This window comes from Oreochromis aureus, linkage group 2 (assembly GCF_013358895.1).
Source record: "Oreochromis aureus strain Israel breed Guangdong linkage group 2, ZZ_aureus, whole genome shotgun sequence".
NCBI lineage: Eukaryota > Metazoa > Chordata > Actinopteri > Cichliformes > Cichlidae > Oreochromis > Oreochromis aureus.
The window spans coordinates 13,535,050-13,554,019 of record NC_052943.1 but is presented as its reverse complement, the minus strand read 5'-3'; the positions used below and the strand labels follow the sequence as shown (position 1 = coordinate 13,554,019).

Below are 18,970 nucleotides of genomic sequence, written 5' to 3'. Positions count from 1 at the left end.
CTAAAATTCAAAATAGTAAAAAAAACCAACCCCCAAACAAAACAAAAACTAGAGGTATAGTCATGCGTTGAGCCTTAAATCTTTTAAATAGCTGTGGTCAAGCATGATTCGTGTAAAGAAGCATGTTTACCAGCAGATCAAGCGCATGCGTAACATGTGCACGATGGCCGTTGATAGCGGTTTTTAACACCAGTAGTTTTGACGACTTGGTGAGGAATGCTGTTGTCGTACTTCCCCATGAAAGTGGTGCTTCCTCTCAGACTATTGTTCTTGGGCAATCAATGAAATGACATCACTCTCTGTGTGTGTGTGTGTTTGGCCACTGAGGGAAATGGATGGGAGGAGATAGGAGGCGGTGCGAGGTAGCTTCTATATTCCACAACACAATTTAAATCCCTCACTTCCGTTTTGTTGTAATAGTCTTCCTCACACGAGCCAGTGTATGTTTCATCTGGGAGGGGATACTTTATATTTTGACCCTTTTCTGATAGCAGATTGCTGAGCGACTGCGCCCACGTCGTGAAAAACACCTGTATGAGAGGAGGAATTTTTTGTGCGCCTGCGTCTTTACGGTAGCCGTTGATCCCGCCCTCCCTTTTGATAGAAAACTCGGTGATGTCGCTCGGTCTTTAACGAGCTTGACCCAGAACCCGGAGAAGGAGGGGGGGAAAAAAAGAGGGCAGAAAACAGTAAAAAAAAAAACGACCGTCTGGAAGGGGCAGGCTTTTCAAGAGCAGGTGAGTAAATTCGTAAATGTTACCATATGGCTGAGTGTGCTGGGGGTCGCGTTTTTCCCCCCTCCATCAAATTCTGGGTGCACTGCAGCGCTGGCAAGGAGTGGTCACAGCATCGACTCTCCACGGCTAGCTAACGATGCTAACTTTAAGTTCAAATCGAGACCCTCCATTGCTCGCCGTACACGACTCAAACGAGCCTTTGGTGCCAGGAGATAAAACAAAGAAAGCCGTCAGACCTGATTGTGAAGGACGCTTTAACCGAATATTCCCGTGCCTAATCTGTTTTGCTACCCTAACGCTAGCCTGGCTATTTTTTTGGCAGCGATCTGGGACGGCTATGTGGGTTATTGTGATGCTAACGCTGCAAGACATCCAAACGAGGTCATGCGGGTGCTGAGCGAGCATTCACGCCAACTTGGGCTGATTTGATCTCCGGCGTTGTCATTTATTTGTGTAGTAGCGCTAGCGCAACTACAGAGTAAGTCAAATGCGTAAGTCTTTGTTCGCCTTTTATTTATGTCTCTGTGTGCCAGCTCATCGCGTCGCTCCTGCCCCACGCTGCTATCTTAACGCTAGCAAATCAATTCCCGACATTGCGTGGGATTTCAAAAGGGGTGCTAACAGCTAGCTGATCTTGCAGGTGATAGGTTTTGGGGTGTTCAAGCAGATAAGGCAGTGTGATGCTCGAGCGTTTTTTGTTTTTGTTTTTTGCCTATTTGCACTTAACTGTGGTTTGACCTACTTATCGTTGCAGCTGATGCCTCCTTTCTGCGGTTAGCATACATATTTTTCAGCTGAAGAAGGGAGCAGATTGCACAGGCTTGACGGTAATTACGATTAGGAGCTCTCCCGTGTCCTGAAGCATAATTGGAAACCTGTTTGGTTAGACGTGTATGTATATGTTGCAGACCTCTGAGGTTAATGGTCTTCCATTTGCAGCCTGCCACACATCCTGGGATTATTAGCTTGTCAGCCTGTGAACCTGTTGTGTGAGTCCTGTGTGGACTTGTTTTTGTTAGGAAAGTGCCTGGGTGGGGATAACTGTCAGCCAGTTTGTGTGTCTGAACTCACAAACACTGGTTTCATTAAGGCACAAATGCACACAGTGTGTTTTTACACAGGCTTCCTGTACCTATCACTTTACCTGTAGCTGACTCATGTGCTCCAGGTGCCACCACTAATAAGTCTGTCTGCAAGTCCTTGTTTGATTGTTGATGCGTGCTGCCGACACAGACTACAATTGTGTCTGCTCTCTTGAGGTGTACAGGTTAATCCCTGAAGGGCCTAATGTGTGTGTCCATCTACGTGCGTGCATGTTAATTGTGTGTGTGTGTGTTAGGATGTAAGTGGATTAGGAGGCTAAAGCTTCAATCCCATTACAAGCCATGCTCAGCTTAAACTACCACCAGTGGCATCAAACTGACTTAAGAGCAAATTGCAGTTAGTTACTTTGAGATGTGTGAACAGATGTGCGTTTCAGCAGTGAATATCTTGTTTCAGTGGGAGCTGGTGCAGGTGTAGGCGCCTCTGTGCTGACTAGAGTTTAATTAAGTGGACAGAGGCTATATTGTTGCTTACATGTGAGTATGATCAGATATCCCCTGACAGGAGTGAGTGAGTCACGTTGACTGATTGGTGCAGAATCAGATGGAGCTGTCTGACTCGTGGTGTGTCAGTGTTCGATCAGATGTTGTAGTTGACCTCAAGGCACGGTACTTGACATGTTGAACCTCTTTTACTTCTCCTTGTCATATTTGACTTGGAACAGTGTGGCTCTTTTAAAGAAAACAAAAACTTATTTTTGTAGTTTAAATAGACTTTTTAAAAATGTGTATAAGTCCATGTTGTGACTCCATACCTGAAGTCCACACGCAGGGTTGCTCCATTTGTTTCCTCTGCCACTTTACCTTTTTTCTTAGGTTGGTCTTTCTGGGCATATTTTTCGACATCTTATTACAAGGAAAAGAAAAAACTCCTGGGCTTATTTATTTTTTTTATATTAAATGTCAGACCACAATGTCTGAAACCCAACAGAAGATAGTGATCTGATTCAGTGGTTAGACCACTCTGCTTCTTGAATCATCAAACCAAAAATAGACTGATTTTAAATGGAGCCTGCAAACATTCACCGCAAACATTTAAGTTGGTTGCATCAGAGATAAACTAGTCTTTTAACCAGTCTAAAGTGCTCAGTTATAAAGTTACAACGTCTGATTACTCAGACTTTGGTTAAACTTTTAAAAAGCAGAAACTTTGAGTTTTCAGGTAGTTGCGGGGGGTACATTTTGGGACCCAATAAAGGAAAATGCGCTGAAAGCAAAACAATAATTTTCTTGTTTTAGTATTATTTAAAAGCATAACTGTGATTAAAATGAATGACTTTGTACTTGTAATATGTAGGAGATTTGAGTGAAAGTAATGTTTGATGTAGCTCATGTGAGAACAGAGCACGTAACTGTCCAAAGTTTACAGCGTGCGGACAGGCCACGTGTTTGCTGCCCTGTGCATGATCTAGCCTTACACCTAATGACAGCTAACTCATAAGATCATTTCCATTAGCTAGAGCAGCCGTGATGCTGACTTTCTCACTTTTAGCATTAGAAAAGGGAACTCATGATAATGTCAGTGTGTCAGAGTTTTTCTGATGTTATCCCAGATTTGTTTAAAAAAAAAAAAAAAAAAAAAAAAGCTCTAGTAACTTATTTTAAAATAGATTGCGATGACTTAGCTATGCAGGTTCATAAAAATTGGTTCCCAAAGTTCACAAAAGCAGAACAGAGAACAGTAAATGGAGAACAATATTGGCAGGGTGGGAAGCGCCTTGTGGTCGTGTGATCAACATATTGACCATGGGGGATTTTCGCCGCAGCAAAACACTCTGTTGATGGAAGAAGACAACCATCAGCTGGTGGTTTATGAAAGTGTACCTTAGGTAGGTTTTCAAGGTTTGTGTACAACTGGTTCTATTGGGGTAGAGGATTTATAGTGAGCCAAAGACGCCATTGCGGACCTCTCCTCAGCTCTGATGTCGAATTCATAACATCCTGTTTCTCAGGAAGTGGCTATGAGGGGAAAGGGGAGCGGAGCGGCAGTGGGACGACATTGATTGTTTTCATTGTTCAGCGAAACTCTGCGCTGACTTTCAAGGCCAAAACTAACAGCTGTGAGAGAGAGAGTCGGATGGAGGACAGAAGCCATGCGCATGTAAAGAGTGACATTATAAACACAGATGCATGCACAGTCAAATGTGTCCAATGATCTTTTTCTTGCTCCCAAACTCTTTTCACACTTGCGCTCGTGCTCTCAGTTGCACAAACTTCTCATTGTTCCTCCAGCCTCCCGGGCTGACAGCTGCAAATTCCCTCCTGGCTGTGGTTAAACCACAATAACACACTTGCTCACACACAGTATATATACACGCACACAATCACATTCTCGCCTGCCAAGAAATATCTATCATGGTTTATAATTCATCTTGTGCAAATGGCATTAGTACTCATTAGTTCAATAAGATGGCCTACAGACGGGTAATGATAATATTAATGATTTTAACAAGCCAAGAATTGAGACTATGCGAGTTTATCACAAAACTGTGGAAACAGAGCAGCTTTAGAGACTTGATTAGTTTACTTTCCTGTGTTTGGGTCACAGTGACGAGTAAACCTGCCTTGAAGTGCCACAAGAGCACAGTAAACACTGATCTCTGAGTGATTATTAGCTAGTGTCCTGCTTAGCTCATTCCACACTGGATGAGTGGGTGGGCCTCTGTGCTGAATTGGCAGGAGACAATGCTAGGAATGCAAGATTAGCTTTTATCTTTGATTCAGCACTCCTTTCCTTATCGCCCTCACCCCCCCAAGCTTCACCCTCTCATTCCCTCATCTTTCCTACAAGTCCATCTGTTTTATTTGTTTCCAGCTCTTAAAAGTCTGCCCATCTCAATCTCTAAAGGATGAAATCAGCCCTGTCTGGGCTGTGACCATATAAAGGCATGTGGGTAACAGGACAGCAGTTTGTGATTTGCTCAGGTAGGAGGTTATGACTCTCTGTGAGTCAATGAGGTGACATCATATCGCTTCCTGGCAGCCAGCCTTATCCCACATGCAAATGCTGGTTTTGGTTCTCGCGGATTCCTTTGTCTTAGGAAACAAGCCACGCCTGGTTTTCTCATCAGGTCATCCCACTTTTCCTCCCTCTTTTCCCATACTGAACGCACCCCGTTCTGGGATTTTATTTTAGGTTTTTTAAATGTCGTGTGCTTTGTTAGTCATTATTTTGAAATGCATACAGGAACAGACAAGCACTGCGGGCGTCATTTCACTAGGTAAAATGAAACTGAGAAAATGATCTTACTATGTGGTAATAGTGTGTGATAATGGTTTTGTTTTTGTTTATTACTATGTTCTTTTTAAACTCATACAGTGTCATGAAGGTGAAACGATGAGTCATTCATCATCACATCTTGAGCCCCAATGCTTGCTTTGTGCTTTGCTCTACACCTGCTACCTGAATTGTAAATGCAGGGCCCTGTTTGTTGTTCAAACTTTCAGCTGTGGTAGTGCGCCAGACAGTGTGACTGAAATTTAGTCACCCCCCCACCTCGTCTAACCGGTCATGCAGGTGTGTGGCAATAGCGGGTTTATTCACCTCATGAAGAGCTGGGCCGCTGCAGAACAGGGTGTATCACCAGATAAGAGGATCTGAGTCTCCACTATCCAGTTGTTTGCCTCTGGTATAACAGTGTCTTAAGGTACAATAACAAAGGATATAGAGGGAGGGGATATAAGTCAGTTAGGAGATTTGTGGATTAATGCTCGGAGCCACAGGTAGGATGAAAACTGATTAGAGAGAAAATCTTGGATGGAAAAAGGGCAAAAAGAAGAAGAGGTGGTAAGAAGAACATATGTTAGAATCTCTAAAACCTGCTTTTGCTGAAGCTCTTTATGCTGACAGTCGAGGTTCTCCGACCTAGAAATAGCTGCAGGTTGTTCAACTTTCCCCAGCTAGCCTCCATACTCTGGCCAAATGTTGAGTAAATACAGGGTGTGTCCAAAGGCTGAAACTACTGTATATCTGTCTCCCTGCTGTGCCTTCCTCCTCACAGAGCGAGCAAACAACTCCCGTTGACACGCTTGTACGGTATTCTCACTGTGTTGCTGATTTTCAAGCCGATGCGTCTTCACTAAAACGCTTCTCGCCCTCTTTCCTCCACCTCTCCTTTCTTTCTCTGCAGTCCATTTCTACCTGCTTCTGGGGCTCGGTAGTTGGGTCACTTTCCACATGAACAACTAAAGCGCCACTTCTGACCTTGGTGTGATCTCTCACCTCTTCTACCAAAACCACGCCCACAGGTTAAGGTGTGTATTTTGGATTTTCTGTAAACCCAGTTTAAAGGCAGATGGTGCATTTTTAGCGGTCAACCCATAAGGAGAAGTGTGCAGTTCTCTTTGGGGTTAAAGGTTGTAAGTTGTGGTGTTAAGCTTCCTGTTTTAGTAAAAAAAAAAGGTTCATTCTCTAAGGCCATAGGTTGTTTATATGAAGTATTTTCTATTTATCACCAGAAATTATTCTACTTTAATATGGGGAAAAAAAAAAAAAAGTGAGTCATTCAAGGACAGCATTTCGCTTCTGTCTGCTCTTATCTGAAACTTTAGCTGCATGAAATGTCTTGTGATACAAAGATACTACAACATGTTTTAAAAACTTTTCTTGGCGTCTCATTTCTTGTGTGGTATCGGACAGTGTCAAAATTTAGAGGATATCTTTGTTTATTGAATGATGGTTTATTAAACTGCATGCAGTCATTGACGTAATGTTGTGATAAAATGCTACATATTCACACTTTGTGATTTAACAAACTTTTATGGTTAAGTGCTATAAACCTCTGCTACCACTTCCCCTCTGCTGCAGTTTACCAGTGAAACTTTTTTTTTTTTTCTTCTTCTTCTTCTTTTTAAATTCTATGCCACGCATAGAATTTAAATTGCTTGGCCACCCAAATATATTTATTTTAATCAAAAAATACATTTTATTTATTTTTTTTAAAATCAGTTTTCCTCAACTGATCTCTCTCTTTTTTTTATTTTTAGTATTATTATTATTATTTTTTTTTTTTAAAGTTTGCTCCCTCCTCCTGGTTACACAGTTCTCTACCTGCAGGCTGACCAGTCGCTGCTACTGGTTTTCTAAACATTGTCTCATTCAATTGACCCCATAGGATGTGACTGACAAGGACAATGAATCAACTGCTCTGTCTTGTATTTGTCACAAAGTTCTAGGGAATGTGAATGATTGCAGAGGAACACCTTATTTTTTATTCAAATTTTTGTGTGTGTGTGTGTGTGTGTGTGTGTGTAGACTCCTTGTCTGTTGATGCTGATGAAATGTGGGAAATATTGCTCATAGTTGTGACGTGGGGAAAAAATGAATGAAACGGACATGACAAGAAGAGACTTATAAAATTCTAGTGTATTCTCTGGTTGAGGTTCAGTTGGAGGCGTGTCTTTACGCTAACTGTTGTAATTTCATCACTGAAGCCGAATCATGAAGCGAACTCTTGTGAAATCCCTTAGCTGTCTAAGAGACCTCTGTATTAGTTACCAAACAAGATCTGAGGATAACCACCTCCCCATTCAAATCATGCATCAGCTGGATCTCGCTGTACTCTGTTTGGAGAGTGTGTTTTTGTTATACACCCTCTCCCACTGCTGTAGCCTGTTTTAGGGCTGTATGCATGTGTGTAACGCCCCCTTCTCTCCCCTTGGGGCTGTGTAGTGTGTATGGAGCAGTGTGAGAGCGCAGCGGCTCTGCTGGAGTCGGTCAGGGAGCAGGAGGTGCAGTTTGAACAGCTGACCAGAGCGCTGGAGGAGGAGAGGAGGAGAGTGGGCCTCCCCGCCACTAGCCCCTCAACCTTGGGTCGTCCCCTCCCTCACACACAGGTAACTCCCCAAAGAACCCAGATATTCCCATCTTGAGTCATTTCAACACCTCTACATCTTTGTATGGATCATTATTCCCTCCATCCAACCCTTGCAGTGAGTTCATGCATCGTTTGTCTCTTGACATTCATCCATCCATCACTCATCCCCTATCTCCTCGGTCCCACCTCCTCTCAGCCAGTGCTCTGCAAGCGCGTTTCTGTGCATCATTGTCGTACCTTTTTTAGATCTTTCTTTACGGACTCTGATAACATGTCTGACTTGTTAACCCTCATCTGCAAACTTATTGTTACATGCCTTCAAAACCTATCAGCATGTCTACAGTGTCACTCACCGGATGCACTCTGACTCACATTCATTTTTCATTCTCCCCTGCTGTGGAATTTCAGTTATTTTCTTATCCCTTCACAGCATTGTGCATGTGTTGCATAGTCCTCTAAACAAGTTTTCTTCCCCAAGTTTTTATTTTGTTTTTAAGATCACGAATTCTTTACTTTTATGATCACGTCGCATCCTCAGTGTTCATTTGTTTTAAACTATACTAGATGAATGGATGTTCAAAGGTCAGTATTCATTTCTGCTGTATGCATCGGTCTTAACTGCCTGTGTGTTGGTGCTGCATGTTGTGTCTATTAGACTTGCAAATTTGTGTGTTATACGTTAGAAATTCTTGTGGCTACTCCACAGAGCTGCCAGGTTTGGCAGGAAGCTGACAGGTTGGCTTAGGATGGCTTTTCAGAATGACAGTGGATAAATTTTGGCCATTAACTGACACGTTTTAGCTCTGATGCTGTCAATATGTCATTGTATCTGACAACTGAGAGCACTTATGGAGGCAGGATTGCTAAATGGCATATTTATTTTGTTAATTTTATTTAAAGCTTTTTAGAGGTTTAGCTGTCACTCCCACTTGTTTTGTTTTCCAGACTAATAATTTATGTGGTCCCACTGTTATCTTGTGCTATTTTTCTTTACCATAGCGCTTAACTATCACAGTAGCAAGTTTGAGCAGTTAGAAAATAATGGACCTGCTTTTGTTTGTTTGATCAAGTCACACTTTTACAGTAGAAGAGAAAAATGTTGGCACACTCTTGTAAGCAGTTCTTAAATGTTTTCCTTCCTTTTTCAGGGCGTGGTGACATCGATTAGATCTCATGTTTGGTCTTATGAAAATCCTTGAAAGCATGAAGGCTACAAAAACTTTATGATAGCTGTCAGTGCGATATGATAAAGGCACACAGTATCTGTTCTGCCATTATGGGTTCAAATGCATACCAGAGTTGTTTGTAAATCAGATGGTATTAAAGGAAGGACCAGCTCTAGAGGAAGTTTGTGCTTCCTTTACGGTGTATGTACAGTCTGCACTTCCAATCTTCACATTGCTTTAAAAAAACAAAAACACAGCCCTGCTTCCTTGTGGGCACACAATAAAACGCAGTAGCATTGCAACAAAGTGGAAGAAATTGTTAAAGGTCTTTAAATATTTTTCTGGTCAGCAGTATCAGTAATACTGAAATTGAGTGTTGAAACGCTAAACAGCTGCTGAGAAACGCTTCCAAAATAGCTCAGTTGTGCTGCGCTTTTGCCACTAACCGAAGTAGTTGCATTGCTAGAGTGTTAGTCTGGTTTAGAAAGAAAGTGTCCCAAGTCGTACACTGTGACAGCCTTTGATTATATAAGAGTTTAGTGCAGGAGGAAATGAGGTGTGAGGATGACTGGCTGCATTCCAAAATGTCCTCCTCCGTGTCTGGCAGTGATTCACAGACCATAAACATGCAGGGACGGTTTGGTCAGCACTGAATGTGCTTCAGCAGCAGTAATATCATCTGAGTGGTTAAAAGTAGACAGCACCGACTACTGGGAACTGTGCCTTTACCCTCAATCTTGTATATTGTTTCAGTGAAATGGTATATTTAATTTTTTTTCCCTGTGTATTTCAGTGTCATGTTTTTCTCTTTCATCCCAGAACGGGCGTTTAGGGGATGCAGACATAGAACGACTGAAGCTGACAGACACGTATATAAACGGCACACAGGTATGTGATTGTAAAAAGTTAAGCACATAGATGAAAGAACGTTATTTTTATATGCTTAAATATTTACATGTGTGGTGTCTTTGCTACAGTACAGGATGGTGGACCCCGCACATGGCGCTCTAGATGAGAGCTACACACCAGAGGATGAATCTCAGGAAGTGCATTCAGTCTTTTCCGAAGAAGGAACCACACGGCGGATGGATAATGGGGTATGTTAATCTAGCGCATGCTTTAGTTTCACCGATGATATCAGACATTATTAAATTTTAATTTTGCCATGAACACTTTAAAACACTGGACTGATCTCACTATGCCACAGATGAAGAAACCGATATCGCGCACAGTCCTGCCTACTGAGTCATTGTCCATCGATGGGGGCTTGTCAGTGCCTGGTATGGGCGTCTACAGCGCCACATTGGACCGTCCTTACAGGCAGCCTGGTGGAATGGACTACCCCACTGCTACAGTACCCAGAAACTACCACTATGGCCCTGTGGGTGGTTACGATGACTATCGCGGAGGTCCGCCATCAGAGGCCTACGCTAGTCTGAGCAGGGGTTCACACATGGATGATCGCTACAGGTGATTGATGCTTCTGGACAGTGTCTTGACGTTTAATGGTGACTGCTTTGCCCTACATTCAAACATGCACGTCTTTACAAGCCACAGTGTAATGGAAGTTTCCATCGCTGCATACAGGGGAATAACTTCCTCTTTTGCCTCATTAATTATTTAACTCTTTAGCCCTTGTTAATACTAATAGACACTCAATAATTCAAAACTAAATATAATTCCATTTTTTTTTCTTTATTTTAAGCATGCTTTTTGTAGTGCATGTTCTAAATAATCATTCAGTCATGTGTGAAACTGACATGAGCAGAATTTATAGTTGACAGGCCTTGAACTATAAACATCTGTTCCCCATTTGTTCTCAGACCATGAAGTGTCAGACTGAAGTCGAGATGTGACATCAGATAACACGTGTCGATCTGTTCCACATTAGCAGCACCTATCCTGCTATCTCTGTCAATCTAACACTGTCTTTTCATCTTTACTCAGGCCAATGGATGGCTACAGGACTCTGGACTCTGGCTACCGGGCTCCGAGCCGCCAGCAGCTCGACCCGTACGCAGCACAGCCCCAGGTGGGTCGGGCAATGAGGGCCATGGGCTCTGCGATGGAGATGCGGTATGGGCACGGCCACTATGGTTTGGAGGATGATCAGCGTAGCATGGGATATGATGAATATGGAATGGGGCCTCCACCCATGCACCCTGGAGGCTATGGTACCATGCCACGCCTGGGACCGGGACCTGGGGGAATCGATAGACGAAGACTGAGGTAAAATAAAAACGTACTGTTCTGCACTAAGTCATTCCACAACATTACATATTTTATTTGATAAATAAACACTCTTGATAAATGCTTCCATCGCCTTTTACAGGAGCTGCGAGGACACTTTGGACAGTGACATGGGCAGCGTTGAGCCATACGCCTGGGCCGTCCCGATGACGATGGAGAGAGGAAGCATGGCTTCTCTGGACAGCACATTGAGAAAACCTCCTACTTCGTGGAGACAGCCAGAGCTCCCGGAGGTTATCGCCATGTTGAATTACCGCCTGGACCCTGTCAAAACCAATGCTGCTGCCTTCCTCCAGCACCTCACATTCAAAAACGACAAGGTAAAGCAAACTCTGCAGTTGTGTTTCTGGTAGTTCTCTCTTTCTTTGTATGCTGAGTTGTAGTGTTTCTTCTGCTATTTTCTTTTTTTAAAGGAAGTATCTAATTATGTTTGTAGGTTAAATCAGAGGTGCGCCGCCTGAAGGGCATCCCAGCTTTGGTATCGATGCTGGACCATCCTAGTAAGGATGTGCACCACTCAGCCTGTGGGGCTCTGAAGAATATTTCATATGGACGAGACCAAGACAACAAGATCGCCATCAAGAACTGCGATGGTGTACCTGCTCTGGTCCGATTACTGAGGAAAACACACAACCAGGATCTCACAGACACTATCACAGGTATCACTGTTATTTAAAATACTTGTGCTTTTTGTTTTTTAATATATGTACCTCTTAAATGTTACTACTATTTGGAGGTTTTGTGTGGTGGTTATATTTAAAGGCTGAACTGTCTCTTTATTTTAGTGATTCTAATATTCATTCTATATTATCCCAGGCACCTTGTGGAACCTTTCATCCCACGATTCAGTTAAGATGGAGATTGTGGACCACGCCCTGCATGCTCTAGTTGACGAGGTGATCGTTCCACACTCAGGCTGGGAGAGAGGGAACAGCGGAGGAGGAGAAGAAAGCTGCAAACCACGCCATATGGAGTGGCAGACCGCCTTGACCAACACTGCTGGCTGCCTTAGGTATGCAAGAGATCAATGGATGAAAAGCAGAGGAAGTTGAAGAAGGAGAAAAGGAAGCTTATTTTAAGGAGAAAACATGCAATTATGTGCTTAACTTCTCTCCCTTTACTGCAGGAATGTGAGTTCAGAACGCAGCGAGGCCAGACGAAAGCTGAGGGAATGCACGGGGCTGGTGGATTCACTTATGTACATGGTCCAGTCACAGATCAACTGCAAAGATGTGGACAATAAGGTTAAAAATTCACTTAAAACTGTCTTTTTTTCACAAGACAGTTGTGCGATTTTAAAAAAATAAAATAAAAATAAAAATTGGAGTTTGAGCCTCTTGTCCCCATTCACCCCTTCTTCCTATAGCTGGTGGAGAACTGCGTCTGCCTCCTGAGGAATCTGTCCTATCAGGTTCACCGTGAAATCCCCGGCTGTGAACAATACGCAGAGGCCATACCTGTCAACCAGGGCCCGGCTCCAGCCAGCAAGGGCGGCTGCTTTGGCTCTAGAAAAGGCAAAGGTTGGTGTTTTACAGCTACTCCATTGTGTCAGATTTGTGCTTGAGTGAGTGGCAGTTACTGGTGGGGTTGAGCTTTTTGGTGGCAGAAGACCCTTTCCCTGTTTTTCACACTCTACCACTGTTTCCCCCCTTTCCTTTTCTCCCTCCTTATTTCTTCCCACCCTATTTCACTTCTTCCTCTCTCTGTGCTCTGTTTAGATGAGTGGTTTTCCAAAGGTAAGAGTTTGCGTTTGGTGTTCTCACGAACCTGCGAAGCTGTCCATCCCTCTCATCACATTATTTTACTAATGCATATTGAAACACCTGGAGAAATAACGTTGAATTTACACGCATTCCACAGGCATGATCACACATAGCATTGCATGCTGATGACGCTTGTTGTACTGGTTGCATGTTGGACCAGATAGCAGTAGAAGACTGAGAATATGAAAACGGTTATACCCCCCCTCCCAACATCACTTATTTTGTCTTATCTGCTGTTTTTTCTTTTTTCTTATTTTTTTTTTTTTCTGCAGGAAAGAAGGATGTAGATGATGGAAGTGCAGATATGGTTGATATTCCAAAGAGAACGACACCTGCCAGAGGTACTGTTTGTCTGCTTCAGATGATTTATATTTGATCAGGGAGCTTGTGTTCATAACAAAGCACACAAATCCTCTTGTGTATTAAGAAGTAGTCTCTATCATCTCAGTTGGTGGACATCAGCTTTGATATACTGTAGGTGTTATCTACACCCAGCACAAACTAAAACTCCTCTCTCTCTCTGCCAACTTTAGGTTATGAGCTTTTGTTCCAGCCTGAAGTGGTTCGTGTTTACACGTCACTGCTCAAAGAGACCCAGAACCCATCGGTGCTCGAGGCTGCTGCCGGCGCCATCCAGAACCTGTGTGCTGGCCGGTGGACTGTTAGTATCATTTCTTATCAGTGATTCAGAGCTGGCTCTCTGCTATAAAAGGCTAATGTTTAATTTTGAACTTTAAAAGTGCATGAACCCTGAATAGTTGGGTCTTTTGTTTTGTTTTTATGTTATTAGATGAAAAGTAAAGTTGATCTATTCTTTGTGCTTTTCATACAGTACGGTCGGTATATCAGGGCCAAGGTGCGTCATGAGCAGGGACTCCCCATGATGGCAGAACTGCTGGCTCATGGCAATGACCGTGTGGTTCGTGCAATGTCTGGAGCTTTGAGGAATCTTGCCATTGACAACCGTAACTGTGAACTGCTAGGTAAGATTGTTTCTTCTTAGCTGTTATCTATTATCTTAGCATCTGTGTCATTTTTCTAAACATTCATTGCACTTGGGTTAAGCGTAAGAGTTTCTCTTGCAGGTTTGCATGCAGTGCCTCACCTTGTGGCCAACCTGCCTGGAGCTCAGAATCAGTCTGGGCGTAATCTATCCGAGGAGACGGTTGTGTCTGTACTGAGCACGCTCACTGAGGTGCTAGGCAACAGATTGGAGCCAGCAAAGGTCCTTCGAGAGAAACGAGGCATCGAGAGCCTGGTGCTAATCAACAAAGATGGGTGAGTGTTTTCTGAGTGTAGAAAAGGTGCTTTGCTTATGTTTTTTGTCCTATAAAAGTAGCTGTTTTCTAACCGGTGTAAGCCGTGTGTGTTATATAACAGAAAACGCATCAGAGATGATAACAGCTCCAACCCTTATCTCTGGTTATCTTGCAGCAAGCGCTCTGATCGCGAAGTGCGGGGGGCGAGCCAGGTCCTGCAGCTCGTCTGGGCTCACAAGGAACTGCGCCGACCTCTTGAGAAAGACGGCTGGAAGAAGACTGACTTCATGGTTAACATTAACCCAGGCACCACTACCACTAACGGCCCGAGCACTCGAGCTAACGGCACCTATGAAGACAGCACTACACCCCTCCTGGACAGAGGTGAGCAGAGAAAGTATTTACATCAAATTTGGCAGAAGGGTTATTTATGAAGTTTTACAGCTTGGCTCATGAACTGTTTTTCTTTGTGTCAGGGGAAAAGAGGGACATGATTCCCCTGAATGACATTGGCCCTGGTTAGTAGATTTCTTTTACATTTCTTTTGGGTTTTTTTGTTTTTTTCCCTCAAGAATAAATCTTTAGTAAATTTTAACCTGTTTTCATCTTCCTTCAGAGGCCTACTCTACACTGGACCAGAAAGAAAGGAGACACACTCTGGATGAGACCACAGACACTTTACCGGTACTTCAAGTCACTGTTAACATGTTGGATTGCTGGCTTAATGACACTAATCCCTAACCTCCTGCACAGCTCTGAATATTTCCTGATTGTAACCTTTTAAAACCTCACGATTACTGACACATATTTTCTCACACTCACTTCCTGTCCACCTTCTTTCTTTCTCTGTCTTTCTCGGCTCCTCTCTCAGCGAGGGGTGTATGGGGGCAGAAAGGGCTCCCTGCCTCTATTGGACTCCTACGATGGTTAGCCCTCCCCCATCCCCTCTACCCCCCTCTGCATGTAACAGCATGGTATGTCCAACTGACCTCTATTCCTGCATGACCTTTATGAACTCCTTTTTGTCTCTAATAACTGAAAACCTCAGTGAAACCTGGTCCAAGTCTGATTGTGAACTAAAACAGGCAGAGGTATCGTTGTACTGATGCTTAAATATGAGATACCCTGATGTGTTGTGTATTCATGCTGGTATAGTATGCTGCTAGGTGCTCCTTGTGCATTGTCCTCTGTCATTGTAAATCCGAACCCCGGGCTGATCATTAAATAATAACGTTTAGATCCTCAGAATAATAACTGTTTATGCATTAGTGTTGTCACAATACCCCGGTTTTAAAAGTTACTCAGTCCTTTTAATGCAAAACCAAAGTTCGGCTTCAGTTTTCTACCCGTTTGCTGTACATGATCTCAGGGGACTGGGTACAAATGGCATGAAACTTCGGGCCCATTTTGTGCCTTATGTGTGCATTTATGGTGTTAAATGCCATGCAAAAAAGTTACTAGTCACATTTGTTGTTCGTAGCAAAAAATGGCACATGAAAATCAAAACTATTCTGATGAAATTGAGGATTCCCAAAGCAGTTTTGCTGTGACAGCTACTCTAATCATTGTCCCCTCAAAGTCCTTTACAATCAGCTGCTGGAGTGGATTTAAGAATGTCGGGAAGTGTTAATGCTTTTGTCATGTTGTGAAATATTTGTCTGGTTTTCCGGAGATCCATTCCACTGTTGTGGGTTGTTATTTGTGTGTGAGAGCACACTCTTGTGGTTGTGTCGGCTACTACAATAACAGATACCCCAGAATGGAAATGGGTTTCATTGATTTCTTTGAGTTTGTGAGGAAAGTAGTGGCAAGAAGTGTTATTTCTTAACAGCTTTGTTGGGGTTACTTTGTAAAATGTTTCTGACTGCATGTCCAGAATGGTGAGGGTTTTTAAATAAACATGTTTGACAGTTAAGACGCGTAACAAATCAAACAGAGCAGCCCAGTCTCTCGTTTAGAGTCGTTAATGAATGATTGACTTCAGTACAGACCTCAGTTTATTATGGAATAATTTTATGTGGAGGGCAGCAGGCCAGGAATTAGAATCTAATTTACTAAACTAAAACAGTAATGTGATTATAGTAGCCTCCTGATGAAAGGTCGGTTACTGTGACAACACTAGTGTGTAGCGTGCCATACTTATACCACACAAGTCTTTGTGTTGCCGCCTTGTTTGATGTCTAAATCAGCCACATCTTTTGTACTTATGTTTTTTTTTAATCATTGTGTTTTCCTCTCTTCCTCCAGAAAAACTGATAGTTTGCATCACCCAGACTGGGCCGTCCCTGCCCTACCACTGCTACTGAGGAGAGAAGATCCAGACTCTCCCTCTCCTCTCACCCCTTCCTTTCCCCATTTCTCTCTCTTATCACCACACAGATGGGATCAAAACATGGGGGCGGGGGGGTTGGCATCCAAAGAAAGTGGTTGTGTTGCAGGCAAAGACTTTCAACACACACACACACACACACACACACACACACACACACACACACACACACACACACACACACACACACACACGTGCAAATTCAGTTGTAGCAGCAGAAATGTATTCCGTTTATAACTTATAATTATTCTGTAAAGGCAATCACCTTTGTTGACAATCATTTGATTCTGGTGTTGTCCTCCGGCTTGCTTTTTCTTTTTTCTTTTTTTCTTTTTTCTCATGCTGTTAACTTTTTTTATTTTTTCCTCCTCGCAATTTTATTGCCATGTTACAGCCACCTGACATTGGCCCTGATAAGTTTGTATTTAGACATTTAAGTAGGGTATATACTGTATATAAAAAGAAAAAGGGGGGTGACTGCAGTAGTTTTGGCTCATTAATTTAAGTCATCCCTGTACTGGGATCATTGGGAGGTTGGGACACACCGGCAGCCCGCCCTGTAGATTGAGAATGTTTATATAGGAGTTATTTTCCTGTCTAGAGTTATTTTCTCTCAGTTGGGATGACAAGAAGGGGCAGGTGTGTGTATATTTATCATACAGTAAACCTGTGGGCGTGTGTGCACGTGGAAAATGAATATGGACCTTTTTGAATGATTGTGTGTTGATCCAGATGACACCACATGTTTATTCCATCAGTCATGCTGTCTTTTTTTTTTTTTTCTTCTTTTTTTTTGCTTCTCTTCCTGTGAGGAAGCTGTTTTTGTTTTGTTCCCTTTTGTCCCTCCACACATGGAACACTTAGGAGAATTTCAGCTGCTTTATTTTGGATTTTCCTGTTTGGGTTTAGCCAACTAAACCAGCCAACACGTCAGACCTGGTACTGAGATGAGAAGCTGTGAACAAACACTACTAAGCCACTAAAATATTTCGACATACAGCTTCAGAAGGCCCTTAACCATTCCTGTACACCTACCTGTTCATCCTTTTTGTTTTTTCTTTCATTTTTCTTCTGGACCAGCTGGAGTGACTTTTTGGAAGAAATTTAAATATAAAATTCTGTAGCTGTTTTTTATACATGCTTGTCTGTGTTACAAAAAAAACATTTGGGAGGCTTCTTTACTCAGAGGAGACTCGAGTTTTAACAGGTTGGGAGAGATACAGGTGTAATTTAAAGTGGGAGGCTGGCAGAAGGCACATTTGTTTTTGGGTTTGTTTGTTTTTTGGTTTTTTTTGTATTTCTTTGTTTGTTTATTTTTATTTTCTGGAGGTTTATATGTATGGGAGTGGTGGATGAGAGCATTATGCAATTTGTTCTACTTTATAATTCCACTTTTACAGCAGAGTTGTTTTAAAGGCAAAAGAGACCAATCATCCTTTTTTTTTTTTTTTTTTTAACTCTTCACACACATAGTATATTTGTACTGTTGCCTATCCATGTAAAATTATGATGTACCATTCATTACCTGCCTTGGCTCTGAGAAGTTGCTTTTTTTTTTTTTTTTTCAGTGACGTATGTAACTGGTTGTTTTTTATAAATAAAGATCTTTTCCTAGACAAGCTTTGGTAACGTGTGATTGATGTGTCTGTGTGCTGATTTGAGGAAGGACTCCTGTATCGTGTGGATAAACATATCTAATTAAAGAGGGGAAATGCATCTGTGTAATTTCATCCCCTCACTCTTGTAATGGCAAATGCTCATAGTTGGTGTGTTTGATATTCACTCCCTCACATCTTTAGATCTAATTAGTAGTGCTTTCAGTTGGGAAATGCTTTTTATTTAAGAGACAAACACGTTAATCTCCTAACTTAAGACCTCAAACTGCTCGCACCTTGTGCTCAAGCCTTATTAAAGCCAGCTAACTTTCAAGCGCCACAGTAAAGCTGAAGGCCGGACGAGCGCTGACGTTCTCGGCTTTGCTGTTTGTCTCTGGTTACGCGCAGAGCAGCATGTTGACAGGAGGGTAGTGTCCTGAAGGTGTGTGTTTGTTTGCTTCCTAACATGTCAAAGATACACGGTTGGTTGTCTGTGGATACGAAAGTGTCTAGGTGTTTCAAGTATGCAGCGCATCTGAAATGCATCCGGGGCTGGCTGAGAAGCAGCTGCTGGATCACGAGGGCTTTGAGCGGATGTCTGTGTGAAAGTTTGATATTAGTTAAGCTATGATGTGTATGCGTCTGCTTGGAATATAAAATTAACCTTAAATTTAATACACACGGTGCAGGAAGACAGCCAGTGAGGGCATGTTAGTGGCGTTTTAGTGCCGTGAGGGAGTTTGTTCTATAGTCAGGTTCACACGCTTATTGTAGTAGCTACTAGATAAACAATTTATTCATTATTGAATCTCTTTACTTTTAGTTGTAACAGTTTGAATCACACCAGCATACAAATATTATTCCTGCTTTCATCTCTCAATCTTTAGCAGTCATTTTCACTTTTAAAAGCCACAGAGTCCTGTTTACAAGGGAAGCTACAGATTAACGATTT

At 42.5% G+C, this 18,970-nt stretch overlaps 1 protein-coding gene across 6 annotated transcripts; it reads left to right on the top strand.

Moving 5' to 3' along the window:
- The first annotated feature begins 426 nt into the window (after positions 1–426).
- LOC116321292 (catenin delta-1) lies at positions 427–18,040 on the top strand. 6 transcript variants are annotated; one of them, XM_039618526.1, is made up of 22 exons: positions 427–737; positions 5,971–6,094; positions 7,512–7,675; positions 9,642–9,710; positions 9,800–9,919; positions 10,030–10,292; positions 10,770–11,051; positions 11,155–11,392; positions 11,509–11,731; positions 11,889–12,084; positions 12,199–12,316; positions 12,439–12,592; positions 12,791–12,808; positions 13,108–13,176; positions 13,369–13,496; positions 13,668–13,818; positions 13,921–14,113; positions 14,270–14,478; positions 14,571–14,612; positions 14,711–14,778; positions 14,966–15,068; positions 16,342–18,040. In XM_039618526.1, the coding sequence occupies exons 3-21, from the start codon at positions 7,517–7,519 to the stop codon at positions 15,023–15,025; spliced, it is 2,760 nt and encodes a 919-aa protein (XP_039474460.1). In that variant the 5' UTR covers positions 427–737; positions 5,971–6,094; positions 7,512–7,516; the 3' UTR covers positions 15,026–15,068; positions 16,342–18,040. The 6 variants fall into 6 exon arrangements, with proteins under 6 accessions (XP_039474460.1, XP_031596983.1, XP_039474474.1 ...); XM_031741123.2 differs by lacking the exon at positions 5,971–6,094; XM_039618540.1 differs by lacking the exon at positions 7,512–7,675.
- The last annotated feature ends 930 nt before the right edge of the window (positions 18,041–18,970 follow it).

Coding starts and splice junctions, on each gene's coding strand:
- LOC116321292 (XM_031741123.2), top strand. CDS start 7,517: ATGGAGCAGTGTGAGAGCGCAGCGGCTCTGCTGGAGTCGGTCAGGGAG. Junction 11,052..11,154: donor ATCGATAGACGAAGACTGAG/GTAAAATAAAAA, acceptor CGCCTTTTACAG/GAGCTGCGAGGACACTTTGG. Junction 14,613..14,710: donor CCTGAATGACATTGGCCCTG/GTTAGTAGATTT, acceptor ATCTTCCTTCAG/AGGCCTACTCTACACTGGAC.